Genomic DNA, 17,114 nt, shown 5'->3' with positions numbered 1-17,114 from the left:
GTCTTAACGAAGAGAGAAAAACGGTGCTTTCAATACAGATGTTGTCCAGGAATGTAATATGTGGTGATGCTGTAAGTCAAAAGTATAAAGTAACAATTATTTAATGAAGAAATAAATTATTTAATAGTCATTCTTACATGTAGTTAAAATAGAAATAGCATATTATGGCAAGATAATGAGAGCCACTAATCTCTCTCTGTGAATGCACAATGCTACAGAATTATCAAAGTTAACTGGAAGAATAAATACATCTTCATGTGAATTGAACTACAAGTAACTCCTATGCTGATGAATGTAATTGGTGAGTAATATACTGTAGCTGGAAGTCAGGTTGCCATGAAGATTATAGATTCTTGATAACTGACATTCTCAGGCCTGGTTATCTACAGTATCTACTAACTGAAAAATCTCTCATCATTTTTATAGAAATGTGATCTGTATACTGTAAACTAAACAGACTAGTGGATAGTCCATTTTTCTAATCCTAGTTTCATCAAGGATAATTGGGAAGATTTCTTTCAGGGTTTTTGGACTTTTCTAAATGAGGAAAAATTGCACTCTAAAATTTTAGCTATTTTAAAGCTTCTTCAGGACCTAAAATTCTCTTGATGTTATACTAATTTCCTATAGCTCTAACATAATCTTATTCAGTAATGTTTATTATATTCACTATCGTATCTGAAACTGTTGACAAACTTACAATTAACTAACAAGCACTGAAAGGACTGATTCAAATAAATCTTTTTTTTTTTTAAAGCAACATATCGCTAAGATTTTTTTCTTCCCTTCTTTCAAGTTTCCTTCTTTGTCACCCAGTCTCCCTATTCTTTACCTTCAACATCCTCGACTAGTTTAGTAGGTATTTCTAGGGAGGTAGTCTTGTTATAAAGCTGAGATGGTTCTTAAATTTTGTCCTGAAAATGGTGAGGCTCATGGTTATTTTAAATATCTCTAATCTTCAGTATATGCTACTTATCAAGAGTGGAAACGGAGACCTTGGAAATGGGAACTAGTTGGCATAAATCATAAACTTTTCATCTCTGCAGATGGACACTTTCCACCACACAATTTGGCTTGATGGGCAATCTGCCAAAGAGTCACAGGTTTGCAGTAGGAAGTCAAAATTGATATGCATCACCAGTACAGTGTGGAGGAGCTTACAGCTGATCCTAGCTGTACTGTTCTTTTTTCAGTTAGTGCTTTTAGTCCTTAACCTTTCATCAGCACCAAAATCACTCTCACAAAATAAAATCTAGGAAAAAAAAAGATCTTCAAATATTGGTGTTGCATTTCTCTAATATGCAGAAATGGGAAGCATTTTTGAACATTGGAGAAGCTATAATCTCCAATGTTCCTTGGGTGAGAACCCAGGTCTTTGTTCAGTAGCTTAAATAGTGAGACATCCCTGAAAATTGGATTATAAAACTGTAATGTTGAATTGCTAAATTGAATTTAGTATGCATGTTCTGTACACTTTGCCTCTCTTCTCTCCTATGGGCCCTCAGTTTCCTTGAGGAAACCCTGTAGATTCCCAGCTCTTTCCCATTTTGATTCCATTCCCCACTTTGTAGGCCTCCTCTATTAAATAGAAATTTCATCAGTCGGCCAGTGCCACTCTTTAATCAGATGAAAGGGTCACTGTTGATGTAAGATGCTCCCTTCTCCTTTAACTTTAAACAGTGGAGATCTTCACTTGCACAGCATCCTGCCCTTTCTTGGTAGGGGCAAGTGACTAAACTAAGGAATTCTCATGGAGCCTAGGTTCTTACATGACAGTGCACACAGCTACCACTACCTAGGTTGTTGGGGCTAACCCATGAGTTGCCTATTTATTTTATTTTCCTGTGGGCTTTTTTAATTATTGCAGTGGGAGAAAAAGGTTTGGGAGACTATTAGATATTTGCCTTAGTTTAAAGGAGAAAAGACATAAGCTTAGGGTCTTTTCCTCAGACCTGTTCACAACCCTTTTAACATTGACTGAAACAGAAAACTACAAACAGTATCTGTGAGGATTTCCCCACCATCAGCACTGCCATACAGATTAATTTGGCTTACAGTTTTCTTTCCTCGTGCCTGGAAACCCTTGTCTTCCTTTCAGATATACCAACCTAATGTGTTCTTCGACTGGTTCACACCTGTACGTTCATGTCCAGCACAAGCAGAGCTGGAAAGTTTTCTGTGCAGTACCCAGTGGGGGAGTGCACATACCGCATGCCTCCTTATGGCCCCTCCTGAGGCTATTTAAGAGTGGCAGTGCCCCAACTCCCCTCACTTCATTCTCACAACCTGGGCCTGAGTCAGAGGTCTCTCTGTGTGGTGTACCTCAGGGTTACTATGCAGTTGGCAGTTTTTCCCATATGTGCTTTTGTTTTTCGTTTTCTGAAGTTAGTTGTAGTTTAGCAGTAGTAGCTAGCGGTTAGTAATAGTTTAGATAGTTTTAGTAGATTAGGATACAGTCTGGAGATATGCCACCACCAGGCTTCAAACATTATCCCTCATGTGGGTTAGCCTTCCCAAACAGTGATCCCCACACATTTTACCTCTTATGCCTCCGTGAGGGGCACATCAAAGAGAAGTGTGGTATTTGTCATTCTTTTTAAAAGAGAATACAAATCTTTAGAGACTCATGCCTCAAACAGCACCTTATGGAACAGATGAGGTGGCCTGTTTTGCCCAGTCCTCCAGCTCCAGCACTGGGCTCTGAGGTAACCACAGTCTCAGACAGGCTTCTGAACTCAGACTCTTCTCAACAAATGAGAAGAGGTTGATCCTCCTCTAGAGAGCCACTATGAATAAGAACCCATAAAACAAACAGGAGACATTCCAAGTCCAAAAAGGACTCCAAACTTCTCTGGGACTTGTCTGGAGCACAGTGTAGAGTCGGGCCTTCATCCTATCTCTCCCTGGTACCAAGATGAGATTGTATTGCTATTGTACTATCGACTTCAGCACCACAGCAGGATGTACATTGAGTTCAGTGCCAACAGACTCAAGTCCAGCACCAATTCTTTCGGACCCATCAATGCTGCAGGCTTTTAAAGCCTGTCTGACCTCCTTAGCATTTTTGTCCCAGTGGCACAAGACTCTTTAATTGAAGATATACCTTCAGCCATTCTGTGGTGGAATGGAATCCAATGACTGTACCAGTACTCAGAGTAGCAGCCGTGTTAGTCTGTATCCGTAAAAAGAACAGGAGTACTTGTGGCACCTTAGAGACTAACCAATTTATTTGAGCATAAGCTTTCGTGAGCTGTAGCCACAAGTACTCCTTTTCTTAAAGCACTTTTGTCACTCACTAAAACCTTGTGGAATACACTGGCTTCCACAACTCCCACTCGTAAGCATACAGAAAAACACTACCATGTTTCCATGCATAGCTGCGCGTGTTTTTATTCCCACCCAGCTCCCAACTCCTTTGTGCTCACTGCTGCCAATGAAAGATCTCATCAGCATAGGTACAGATCTACACCCAAGAAAAAAAAGAATTTAAAAAACTTGATGTGTTGGGGAGAAAGATTTATCTGATTTTGTCGTTACAGATGTACATAGCTAATCAGCAAGCGCTCTTATTGAAATATGACTTTCTTAATTGGTATTAATCAAAATTAGTTGATAAGCTCCTTGAGGACTCATGAGACAAGTTGAAATGTCACTGCAGTCAGCAGTCGTCAATGTCATAGATGCTTCCTCCAGAGTTATAGCATCTGCAATAACAATGAAAAGAGCCTGATTGCAAAACTCTGGTGTAGTCGCAGGTATTCAGCGGGCTATAGTGGACCTGTCTTTTGATGCTCACTACCTCTTTTCCAGCAGTGAAAGTAGGGCGGTCCGGTCCAGTACAAGATGTTTATAGCTGGTACGGCGTACTGGAAAGAGGAGCAGCGGAACGTGGGGCTGGGTCTCCTCCATCTGTACAGCAGCCCCGCTGGAGGACAGGGGTGGTACAGCTGCGGCAGAGGAGCTGTGGACGTGAGGCCCACCCAGTGGCCCCATGTTCTGCTCCTTTCCCCGCTGCCCCTCCCAGTGGGGAATGGAGCAGAACTCCCAGCCCTGCCCCCTGCTCTTCCACATAGCTGCATCTCTTCTGGCTCCCAGCAGCAGCACCACTGGAGGACAGGGTTGATGTGGCTGGGAGTGCTACAGCCGCCGGAGGAGCTGCCAGTGTTCTGATCCTTTCCCCACTGTGGTTCCTGGGAGAGCCCTGAACTGCAGGGCTCTCCTGGGAACCACAGCGGGGAAAGGAACAGAATGTGGGGCCACTGGGTGGCCCCATGCTGGCAGCTTCTCCGGCAAGGCTGCTGTACTACCCCCAGCCCTGTCCTCTGGCTGCTGTACAGACGGAGAAGACCCTGTGTAGAAGGGCTGGAGTGGTAGAGCAGCCCCACGTTCTGCTCCTTTTACTGCTATGGTTCTGAAGGCACAGCGGGAGGACAGAGCCCTCGCCCTCCCCCTCCCCAGGTAAGGGGGGGGTGGATCATGGAGAGGGGACAGGGAGAGTGTGGGGGCCCTGGGCTAGAGGTGGGGCAGGGAGGAGTCATGTGGAGGGTCATGTGAGGAGGTCACGTGCCCCTGGTGCCCCGCCCCATACCAGTAAGAAGTGGATTCCACTTGCACCACTGGTCTTTTTCCACAAGACTGATGACACCATGCCGTTATTAAAAGACTGCTGTGCCGTGTTAGGAGTCTATGCTCCAGTCTCTAAAAATATGACAGTACATACCATACAAACAACAACGTCAGCAGCAGTACAGACAGCTATTCTACAGGCACCCCACATACCATTCTAGACAATATGACTTCTCTAAGGAGAGACATAAGTCTCAGAGGAGGAGGCCTTCCGGTTTGAGCTCCAACTAACATTCTCATAGTCATTTGTTGCTAGGGAAACAGGCTATTTCACATCTCCCTCGAGGACAGCAATCCAGTTTTGAGTGATCTAACAGTCATGTCCCCTCCATATGGGGACAGATTGTCCTGCTTTCTTAGTGCTTGGGGCACTTTAACCACCGACAAATGGGTGCTAAACATGGTGACTCTGGGATATTCTGTCCAGTTGATATCTATCTCCCATCCCTTTTCAGGGACCAATCTCACAAGTCTCTGCTCCTCTAAGAAGCATCAGGGCCCATAGAGGTAATTCGCCTACCACATAGTGGCAAGAGGTTCTACTCTTGGTACTTTTTTGATCACCAATGTAAAAGGCGGTTGGAGACCCATTCTGGACCTTTGTAATCTCAACAAGTTTATTTAGTATGTGAAGTTCTGCATGGTTATCCTGGGATAACTCTTTCTCTCACGAGATCACAATGACTAGTGTGCTGACCTCAATATTCATGACACCTACTTTCATCTGGCAGTGCTACCAAGTCACAGGAAGATCCTGAGATTTGTTGATGGTCACCATTATCAGTAGACGGTGCTTTCCTATGGACTGTCCTCAGCCCCTTTGCATATTTTCCAAGTGCTTGGCAGTAGTGGCCACCCATTTGAGGAGAAAAGGGATTCACATCTTCCCTTTACCTGGACGAATGGTTAGTTCAGGCAGATCTGAAAGCCAGGTTCTCCATCGTGTCCATGTCACATGTATTTTTGATTGTGTCAGCCTCAGGATTAACAGAGAAGAATCCATGGTACTTCCAACACATGAATCATGTTCTTTGGGGCCCTACTCAATTCAACAAAATTGATGGCCTTTCTCCCTGCAGAGATTTCAACTAATTTGCCAAATCTGCCTGTCCCTCAAATCTCACCCCACAGTTATGATTGAGATATGTTTGAGTCTCTTGGGCCACTTATGTACTCCTGTATGCAAAGCTATGCCTGCATACTCTTCAAGTAGGGTAAAGTCTATCTACTGACCAAATTTCCACCCATTGAACAGATTGGCCAGAGTTCCCCCAGGGGTACTGAGTTCCGTGGATTGGTGGATGGGTCAGAACAATGTATGCAGAGATGTTCCCCTTTGCTCATCCACCTCCAGTAATGACCATAGTTACAGATGCTTTGAAATCAGGTTGGGAGGGGCACATTTAGGGTCTTTGTGAGCCCAGGAGGTATGGACTGAGCAAGAGGTGTCTCTGCATATCAACATGCATGAGCTCAAAGCAATTTTCAGTGTTATTGGTTATTCTTTTCCCACATCAGCGGCCTTTCCGTTCAGATTCTCGCAGGCAGTATGTTTGTGACACATTATGTGAACAGGCAAGGGAGAACGTGGCCCAACCAACTCTGTCGAGAGGTGATAAACCTGTGATACTTTTGCATCACACCAGTGACTGCTCACTTACAGTCAGTGTTCTCTAATCCAATGTTGGGCAGATTTCTCAAAGGTATTATTCCTCTCTATCACCCTATAAAGAATGCAGTTACTGTGTGGGACTTAAATACAGTGCTGGCAGCTCTTATGGACTGCCATTTGAGCCTCTAGCTAATTACTCTCTAGCTCAACTTCCTCAGAAAATAGCTTTTTTCATTGCAACCATGTGAGCCAGAAAAGTGGGAGAATTTCAGTACTGGATGGCAGGCCCTCCATTTACAGAGTTCTTTGAAGATAAGGTGACCTTTAGACCACATCCAAAGTTTTTGACCAAAGTTGTATTATGATTTTCATCTAGAACAAATGATATACTTACCTGTATCTTTTCAGAAGCTTACTCCAGCAAGGATGAACAGTGTCTTCATACATTAGATGTGCGAAGAGCACTGGCATTCTGTTTAGATAGAATGAAGCCATTTCAAGCATCTCTCCTTGCCCGTTTATTTCTTATTATGATAGAATGAAAGGTCAGGCAGTTTCAGCAGAGACTATCTCTAGATAGATTACAGCATGCATTACAATAGCCTACAGGGCAGCAGACCTTTCCCACACTGGAAAGACTCCTTGCTCATACCACAAGAGCACAAGCTATCTCTGTGGCCATCTTAAAAGACATTTCTATTCTGGACATAAATGCTGTTGTGTGGGCCTTTACTCAGCATCATGCTATCACAACTGCTTCCAGATCTGATGCAAACTTTGAAAAAACAATCTTGCTGTTGCTCTTCAAATAGACTCACCTCCTACCTGAACTGCTTGGGAGTCACCTGAGTGGAGTACAGATGTGAACCACTCAAAGAAAAGCAAATGGTTACTTACCTATTCTGTAACTGTTGTTCTTCAAGATGTAGTTTATACATGTATTCCTTGGCTCCCTTTCTGTCCCCTTTGCATTGGCGTCTTGAGCCTTATATTCTGGTACAAAAGAACTGTGGAAGGCTAAGGTGGTGCAGGCCTAAAATAGCCTTATAAGGGGCTACGAGGAAGTGTGCAGCACATGTGACAGCCTGACAGGTACTGCTATAGAAACCCTCTGGCTCCAGGTCATAGGAGTGCGCACGCACACCTGAGTGGAATACACATGTGAACAACACTTGGAAGAATAAAAACAATGAGGAGTCCTTGTGGCATCTTATAGACTAACACATTTATTTGGGCATAAGCTTTCGTGGGCTAGAACCCGCTTCGTCAGATGCATGGAGTGGGAAATACAGGAACAGGTATAAATACATGAAAAGATGTGAGTTGCCTTACCAAGTGTGAGGTCAGTCTAACGAGACAATTTAATTAACAGCAGGATACCAAGGGAGGAAAAATAACTTTTGAAGTGGTAATGAGAGTGGCCCATTTCAGACAGTTGACAAGAAGGTGTGAGTAACAGTAGGGGGAAATTAGTATTGGAGAAATTAGGTTTAGGTTTTGTAATGACCCAACCACTCCCAATCTTTATTCAGGCCTAATCTGATGGTGTCCAGTTTGCAGATTAATTCCAGTTCTGCAGTTTCACATTGGAGTCTGTTTTTGAAGTTATTTTTGTTGAAGAATTGTCACTTTTAGGTCTGTTGTTGAGTGACGGGGGAGATTGAAGTGTTCCCTACTGGTTTTTGAATGTTATGATTCTTGATTTCAGATTTGTGTCAACAAGGAGAAATTCAGGTGTATATGATAGACTCTCCCACCAGTTTGCTTTGAAGAAAATCAAATATCTTTCCCACTATCTAGAGAGTCTCACTAAATTTTATTATAGGGCGATTGAAGTCTCTAGAAAGGTGGATTTAGCTGTACATAAGATTTTAACTGTTGTGGTGTTAGATTTAACAAAGTAGCACTGCACCGCAGATGTAAATTAAAAAACCAACTAGGTTAACATAATATGAATTTTGTATCAGAGCTGATGATATGAACCTTTGAAATGGTATGTTATGAATGCAGTCTGTCTTTAGTTAGGAAAATGAAAGCTTTTGAGGACAGAATTACGTCTTTACTCCACTTTGCCATATTTATTTTTCTAGGCTTTAAATATTGTAGACAAGAAAATAGGTAGAATTCCAGCAATAAATTACTTTGCACACCAACAGAATAATTGTTACAAATATTAACAGAACAGCAGATAATGTATTTCAGATGTATTTTATCTGGGGTCTGATATAAACAGCTTGATATTGTAAGGTCTATTATTATGACTCTGACTAAAGCGAACATTTCAGAAGTTCAGGTGTAAGCACTGCTGTATCAGTTGAACTTTGAATGATACTCATGACTGTGAATTTTTCTGTAGGAAGGATGTTGGGCATAAGCTATGCCTTATTGTGGCAGTGGTTGTATCAAAAATGCAGAGAAGCTGGATGGTATGAAATGATATGAAAGACGATGAATTACTCTCTGTGATTATTAGAGTCATTAAGATTAGCAAGGTCATCTTTTTCTGTTTTTTTTTCTCATTTAAACTACTGAAGAAAATTAATCACAGTTTTAAAACACACTCATAAAGAAAATATTTGGTAGCAGACCTTAAACAGTTTCTGTAACAGATGATGATAAAATAGTCTGCTATTATAACCTTTCTAATTTTATAATTTCCACAAACTTCATGACCTGGTAATCCCAGTCTCAAAGTTATTTCACTTCTTTGTTATTAACCAAACATCTTATTCTGTTGGCAGTGCTTTTTTAACCATTTTTACTTTGTTCTTTTCAGTTCTTTAATGTTTTTCATGATGTTGCATATTTTCATGAAAACCAGCTGATAACTATTTGAACAATTCAATTCAGATCTTTCTTAAGGGAGGATGTTGTCACATTCAAACTGTCATTCCATTGTCCTTATTTTACTTCTCCATCTTCTCCAGACATCTTTTAGTTAAATCATGTACCAAAACTATTTTTTAATAAAATGAAAAGTGTGTTAACATGAAAAATGTAAGGATTTTTTGTTTAAATAAACCTGAAAGAATTACATCTAGGGGATACAGTTAGTTATAATTGTTCATCATCATCATCATCATCATCCTTTGAATGAAGAGATTAATGCTGGTCAGATGCTAGTATTGTTGAGTGGTACTTCTTCTGGCGATGCTTCTGACATAACTGCTGTCCCATTAAAGTCACTGCTAACCTGTGCAGAGGACATTGATTTCCAACATAGATTTAAACTTCAGTATGTAATAGAAATAAAAATGTCTCTGAGATTGAAATATGTAAATAACAATATAACATTTTATACTGTGGGCTTGGTCTGAATAAGAGATTAAATATATATATATAGTAAATATGTAAAAATATGTACAAAAGAGATTAAAGTACGTATTGAAATATCTCTGTCTACAGAAATTGTTTTCGTTGGGAGCAGGAGACAGACAACTGATACAAACCCCTTTACATGATAGCCTTCCTGTTACCAGTACCAGTGTGGCTCTTCTTTTTCAGCAATTGGGTAAGTCTATTCTTAGTTTCTTATGATATTTCACAAAATGTTATAGAATGAGATATTCTCATTTAATTCAGTCATGTTAGGTCAGGGATCAAAAAAGGTTGCATTAATGCTATGATAGTGATTGTTTGTTTTGAATGAAATAATAGCTATAAATGCTTTTGTTGTGTTTATATCTGACTTAGGGTGACCAGATAGCAAGTGTGAAAAATCAAAGTCCGGGGGGTGGGCGTAATAGGCGACTATATAAGACAAAGCCCCAAATATCAGGACTGTCCCTAAAAATTGAAACATCTGGTCACCCTAATCTGACTTTATATAAACTGCCTTTCTCCACATCCCATTCTTGGAATTTTTCTCTGGCGTTATGCAAGCCTATTGTAGATGGAGCTAAACCTGGCTGTGTTTCATTACACCTGCATCATAGAAAGAATTTTCTTCCTGGCCACCATAGCAGCCCTGTACATATCCAAGGAGGATAATTTTGAAACTAGCATAACTTAAAATGACACATCGCACTCCCATCAAAAAGTTTAGAGGACTCCATAGTACTTGCTGCTAATATCTCTCTAACTTGTTACAGTAGTAATCTCAAAGAACCAACCACTGGCCCATTCTCTTTACTTTGGTTCCAAATTGAATGACAAAGACCACTGCATCTTTAACTATAATCCCACTTCACCCAGTAGGCCACTCCTTGCTCTGACCATTTTGCTTCCCCTGCCTTTGTTACTGAAATATGAACTGTAAAACTCCTACCTAAATTTGGTGTGGGTTTGGTAGCTGGAAGGAATCAGTAAATCTGCTCTCTAAATTTCTGAGCCTCTGGGCATGTGTTCAACAATAAAAGGGCCTAGGGATACATGTGGGGAGTGAGGCAACAACATATATGAATGAAAATAGATAAAAATAGAAAGATTTTTACTGAGGGGGAGGAAGAAAAGCCGGTGAACTTGGGTAAATCAGCCTGAGACACTTGCCCCCTTTGGGATATACCACTGAAAAGAAAAAATATGTGTAGGGATAGTCAAAGCGAGAGTTTTAAGGGAAATCAACCTGCACAAAAAGCGTTAACTACTAACCCTGCTTTACATCATGTGAAGATGCACTTTTTTTCTATATTTCTGAGATCATGTGGCATATTACTTTTTCTAAAATGAGGTAAGCTTGTCCATTCAAATGTGGGTTGTGTCTCTCATCGTAAGAACTGTTATCTTCTTTTTGTGGCCAAAGGAAAGATCCATATTTCTGATGCCATTTTTACAGTAATAATCTGTTTATACTAACATTAACATTCACTTCTTGATTACTTTTAATAAAACCCAGATGTTAATACGATAGTTATGTCTGTCTATGACTGTGAATGATAAAAGAGCACTGGAAAAGATGAAACATTTACATAAATTCTCTCCTTCATGCTCCATTCTTACGCAGTCTGATGAAGAGTTAAAGGCAGAGAAAGGGTTAGTTCAGGAAGAGGGAACGTTTTTAATTAGCTCATCCTTCAGTGCCACTATTTTTCTAAACTGAAATCTAATCCTCTCCTTGAGTACATAGTTAAGCTTGTATGAAGACTTTTGTGCAGCTCGTAACAGTGCTCATACAGTGGCCTGTTCTAGTCCTATGCCTCTATGCAAAGGTATACAGTATCTCTTCCTCTCCCACGCTGGGGACAAGTAATATTGTTCAAGTAGTCCAGTCTCTATTTTGCTGTTTGGTTATTTCTAGGGCTGTCAAGTGATTAAAGAAATTAATTGCAATTAATCACATGATTAAAAAAATTAATCACAATGTTAAACAATAATAGAATACCATTTTTAAAAATATTTTGGATGTTTTCTACATTTTTAAATATATTGATTTCAATTACAAAACAGAATACAAAGTGTACAGTGCTCACTTTATATTTATTTTTATTACAAGTATTTGCACTGTAAAAAAAACAAAATAAATAGTATTTTTTCAATTCACCTAGTACAAGTACCGTAGTGCAATCTGTTTATCATGAAATTTGAACTTACAAATGTAGAATTATGTACAAAAAATAACTGCATTCAAAAATAAAACAATGTAAAACTTCAACACCTACAAGTCCACTCAGTCCTATTTCTTGTTCACCCAATCGCTCAGATAGACAAGTTTGTTTACCCATTGAGATAATGCTGCCCACTTCTTGTTTACAATGTCACCTGAAAGGGAGAACAGGCATTCTCATGGCACTATTGTAGCTGGTGTTGCAAGATATTTACATGCCAGATGCGCTAAAGATTCATATGTCCCTTCATGCTTCAACCACCATTTCAGGAGACATGCGTACTTGCTGATGATGGGTTCTGCTCAATAACATCCAAAGCAGTGCAGACCAACATATGTTAATTTTCATCCTCTGAGTCAGATGCTACCAGCAGAAGGTTGATTTTCTTTTTTGGTGGTTCAGGTTCTGTAGTTTCCACATCTGAGTGTTGCTCTTTTAAGATTTCTGAAAGCATGATCCACACCCCATCCCTTTCAGATTTTGGAAGGCACTTCAGATTCTTAAACCTTGGGTCGAGTGCCGTAGCTATCTTTAGAAATCTCACATAGGTACCTTCTTTGCGTTTTGTCAAATTTGCAGTGACAGTATTCTTAAAACAACCAACATGTGCTGGGTCATCATCTGCGATTGCTATATCATGAAATATATGGCTGAATGTGAATAAAACAGAGAAGGGAACATACAGTTCTCCCCCAAGGAGTTCAATCACAAATTTAATTAATGTATTATTTTTTTAATGAGCATCATCAGTGTGGGAGCATGTCCTCTGAAATGGTGACCGAAGCATGAAGCATGTACCTTATCTGGCACATAAATACAGTAGAATGCCAGCTACAAAATTGCCATGCCAAATGCCTGTTCTCACTTTCTGGTGACATTGTTAATAAGAAGAGGGCAGCATTATCTCCTGTAAATGTAAAAAAACATGTTTTTCTTAGCGATTGGCTGAACAAGAAGTAGGACTGAGTAGACTTGTAGGCTCTGAAGTTTTACATTGTTTTGTTTTTGAGTGCAGATATGTAACAAAAAAAATCTACATTTATAAGTTACACTTTCACGACAAAGAGATTGCACTATAGTACTTGTATGAAGTGAATTGAGAACTACTGTTTCTTTTGTTTATCATTTTTACAGTGCAAATATTTGTAATAAAAACGAATATACGCTTTGATTTCAATTAAAACACAGAATACTATATATATGTGTGTGTGTGTGTGTGTGTGTATATATATATATGTGTGTATATATGTATATATATGAAAATGTAGAAGAACATCCAAAATATTAAATAAATTTCAATTGGTATTCTATTGTTTAACAATGCAATTAAAACTGCTTTAATTGAGTTAATCACGTGAGTTAACTGTGATTAATCGACAGCCCTAGTTATTTCCCTTTTTAATGATTTGTGATTGCATCCAATATCAGTGTATAGTAAATAAGAAATGAGACACAAAAATACTGACTAGCCTGGTTTTGTCAAATAACAGCATTTTTAGGTTTTTCACTGCCAACGCAAGTCATTATTTCATCATAGTATCCTGCAGTATCTTCATGTGCATACACATACACCTCTACCCCGATATAACGCTACCTAATATAACGCAGGTTCGCATACAATGCGGTAAAGCAGGCCTCCTCTCCCCTCCCCCCAAGGGTCTGGGAGGCAGGAGCTGTGGGGGGGCACTTTGGGGGGCCCCGCAGGCCCAGAGTGGCCTGGGTGATTAGCGGGGAGCTGGGAGCAGCCCGCTCCGCTTCCCTTGCCCCGGCCCCAGCCGTGTCGCTCGGGGGAGGGAGCTTGGGGGAAGGGATCTCCCCCCCTCACTCACCGGCAGCAGCGGAAGCACTCCCTGGCGATGAGAAGCGGAGCGTCACAGCTGGGAGCTGGCGGAGTGGAGCGGGCTGGGGCCACGTTGCTCCGCTTCCCACCGCTGCTGGTGAGTGCCTGTCAGGGGGCGGGGGTGTGGATAGGGGTCGGGGCAGTCAGGACAGGGAGCAGGGAGGTTAGGTAGGGGGTGAGGTTCTGGGGGTGATTAGGGATGGGGGGTCTCTAGAGGGGGCAGTCAGGGGACAAGGAGCAGGGGGGCCAAAGCCAGTTCGATATAACTTAGGTTTCATATATAACACGGTAAGATTTTTTTGGCTCCCACGGACTGTGTTATATCGGGGTAGAGGTGTATTAATTTCTAAAGAAAAACAGAATATTAGAGAAATATTTGTAGATGAAGAAATCACCTTTTAAAAATAGCTCTTTATTTAGGAAGTGTGTGCAACTTTACAAATCATTACAGCGTATGTACCAAAAATACAATATTAACTGTTATGAAAATAAGTGTCATGTTTAGAGAAACATTGTGCAATTCTATACTCATGACATTTTCAGTTTGGCTTCCCTGCACCATCCAGGACACATTGTTTCTGAGTATAGAAATAACTTTTTTTAATTGGGCATTAAGGTACATTGGGGAAAATAGTCTAGAATTGTTTGTTTAATAATAAACTATTAAACATTAAATTGAAACTTTTTAAGGTATAGACGAATTCTTTTTATTTTAAAGATATATTTATATATCAACAGATGATGCATTGACAAGAGGCAGGTTTATAGCTGTTCTCTCCATTCCCTCTCCCCATCTCCATCCCCTTCTCCCCCCCCCCCCCCCCAAAAAAAAAAAGTGGTGGCAACAGTAAGGTTTGGGCTGGAGCAGTAGCAGCCAAATAATGTATTTCTTAAGTTGAATTCAGCCAACATGAGGATTTTTGATGCTCTCTTGTGTCCAAGAGCTGTTTTTGCTTCTCTGAGTCCTTTGTTCAGCTGATAGACATCCAAGGCAGGTAGAAAAGTATTAAAACTTAGGAGAAACCTTTTCAGAGCTGCTAAATTCCATCCAGAGGCTTAAGGGACATTTTGATTAGGTCTCTTCCTTTTCCTCTGTTACCTAAATAACCACTGGAAACAGTGAATACTTGCTTCGCTTCTCACTTAGTTTTGTCTTCTCCCTCCTTCATTCCCCCCATCCTCCAATCCTGCCTACCTTCCCCTCTTCTGCTAGCAGTGTGGCTACTCAGCACGGACACATTTGTCTCTTTCATTCTCTCTGATCATCAGCTTTCCCCACACTGGAAGACAGGATTAGAGTAGGGATCTGAGCACCGTCAGAGGAAAACTAGTATTTGTAAAGCAGAACAAGGCACTTCTCTGATCAGTGCTTTTTCTCTGCACTTTCAGCATGTTTCAGGCAGAACTGGTGACAAAAGTGACTAAGGGAGAGAAGCAGACTGATGGCATACAACAGTCACACTGCTGGCAGAGTTGGGGGAGGTACTAGGCAGCAGTGCCCTGATATCCCGTTTTTCTGAAAAATCAGTATTTTCCCCCAGTATTAAAAAAAAAAAAAAGGCAAAGGAATTTCCCCTTCCTGGTCCCTCTTGGATAGTCACATTTCTGCATTCTCATTCCACTTGCCCCATTTGACTCTTCCCCAGTTCCACTTCTCTCTTGTCTGTATTACTCCTTTCAGTGCTGCTTCACCAGAACTCTTTGTTTTGTGAGTGCACTCAGACTTAAAAATGACTTTCAGTATTGCTTTGTTACAGACCTGGGAAAGGAGCTGGGTGCGAAGCAAAATGAAACATACCAGTACAGTTCACTTTGAATCCCCTGGGTCCAGACACAGAACAAAAGACACTGCTGAATCTGACAACCAGCGCTGGGGAAAGTAGAGAATTAAATAGGGAGCCGGAGTTGGTAGGGGTGTAGGAGAATGGTACCTAATGTGGGGCAATGCTTACTGAAGGCAGGAGGGTAGACTGGCCTTTGTGTTTTATTTTTCCAATCTATGACATAATTTATTTTAAAAAAAAAATCCTCTTTACTCCTTTCTAATCCCTGGACCTGCCCCCATGTCCTGAAGCTGTTTGATTCTAGAACCTGTGAAGATCCCAAAGGTGGAGGCAAGAAATTTTAAAACAATTGATTAAAATCATAATTTTAAAGACTACAGTATTATTTGAGCCCAAATCATTTCAGTTGTCCAAAATGACAGATTTCTTGAAGTACTAAATATTTTTCATATCTGCCCTGTTGCCCAAGTTGCATGCAGCCATTTATGAAGGAGGAAGATGTGATGAGCAGAGAAGTGCATCACTAAGGGTGAAGGTTCTTGGAGTGGCTCTGTTCCCACAGATTCTGCTCATCAGCAAGGTCCTGGCAAAGATCAAGAGAGCCAAGGCACAAGTTATCGTGATCACCCCTGCGTGGCCGCACCAGCCCTGGTTTGGCATGTTGATGAACCTGGCAATGGGCCCTCCCTGACCCCTGCCCAATCCAATGGACTGCTATCTCAGGACCACAGTCATATCCTACATCCCAACCTCACCCCCGCCACCTCTTGGCATGGATGCTGCGTGGCTGAACCAGGAGGAGCGGGCCTGCTCTGATGAGGTCCAACAAGTCATCCAGGGAAGTAGGAAGCCTTCCACTAGAGCGACTTACCTGGCCGAGTGAACAAGCTGGCACAGGTCCCACCACCGCCGATCGTGAGGGCCCACTTGACCATAGCTCAGGTGTCAGCAGCCTTCCTGGCGCACGTTCCTATCCAGGACATTTGCAGAGCTGCGACGTGGTCTTCAGATCACACGTTCACGGCTCACTATGCCATCAATCAGCAGGCCAGAGACCATGCTGGATTCGGCAAAGCTGTGTTACAAGTTACACATCCATGAACTCCTACCCACTTCCAAGGGTACTGCCGAGGACTCACCTAATATGGAATGGAGATGAACAAGCACTCAAAGAAGAAAAGACAGTTACCTTTTCCGTAACTGGTGTTCTTCGAGATGTTTCTCATGTCATTCCATGACCAGCCCTCCTCCCCCACTGTCAGAGTCTCCGGCAAGAAGGACTGGAATGGACATGAGCAACACATCTCGAAGAACACCAGTTACAGAAAAGGTAACTCTTTTTTTGTGCATGAACACAAACTCTGGACCCTTCGCATTTAGCATGGTAGCAGTGCAACTGGGTTTTCTTCATGTAGTTTCAGCTTAAGAATACACTAATGTTTAACGTGATTTCCAAAGACTGAACGTACTTGATAAACTGCGAGTCAAGAGACATCGGCTATGCTATTAACTTGCTGCATGAACCTGAGGAAGTTGCTTAATCTCACTTTGCCTCTTTGTGACTTATTTTTCTCATTTCTAAAACGTAGATACTTACACAATCTAGTTAAGCACTTGGATAACTATACACAAAAAGCACTGTATACATCCAGAGTAATGTAAGTAATAACAACCTAAAACACTGGTGCCAAACACTGTCAGTTTTCTTA

At 41.2% G+C, this 17,114-nt stretch overlaps 1 protein-coding gene across 7 annotated transcripts in view; it reads left to right on the top strand.

Moving 5' to 3' along the window:
• Positions 1-17,114, top strand: part of SBF2 (SET binding factor 2) — a 571,331-nt gene that overhangs the window by 282,119 nt on the left and 272,098 nt on the right. For all 7 annotated transcript variants that reach the window (XM_075129406.1, XM_048852731.2, XM_048852730.2 and 4 more), the window contains one exon: positions 9,644-9,749. In XM_075129406.1, coding sequence (XP_074985507.1) covers positions 9,644-9,749 — 106 coding nt within the window. The remainder of the gene's footprint in view (positions 1-9,643; positions 9,750-17,114) is intronic.

This window comes from Caretta caretta, chromosome 6 (genome assembly GCF_965140235.1).
Source record: "Caretta caretta isolate rCarCar2 chromosome 6, rCarCar1.hap1, whole genome shotgun sequence".
In the NCBI taxonomy this organism is placed as follows: Eukaryota; Metazoa; Chordata; order Testudines; family Cheloniidae; genus Caretta; species Caretta caretta.
This window is presented reverse-complemented; position numbering and strand designations above follow the sequence as displayed.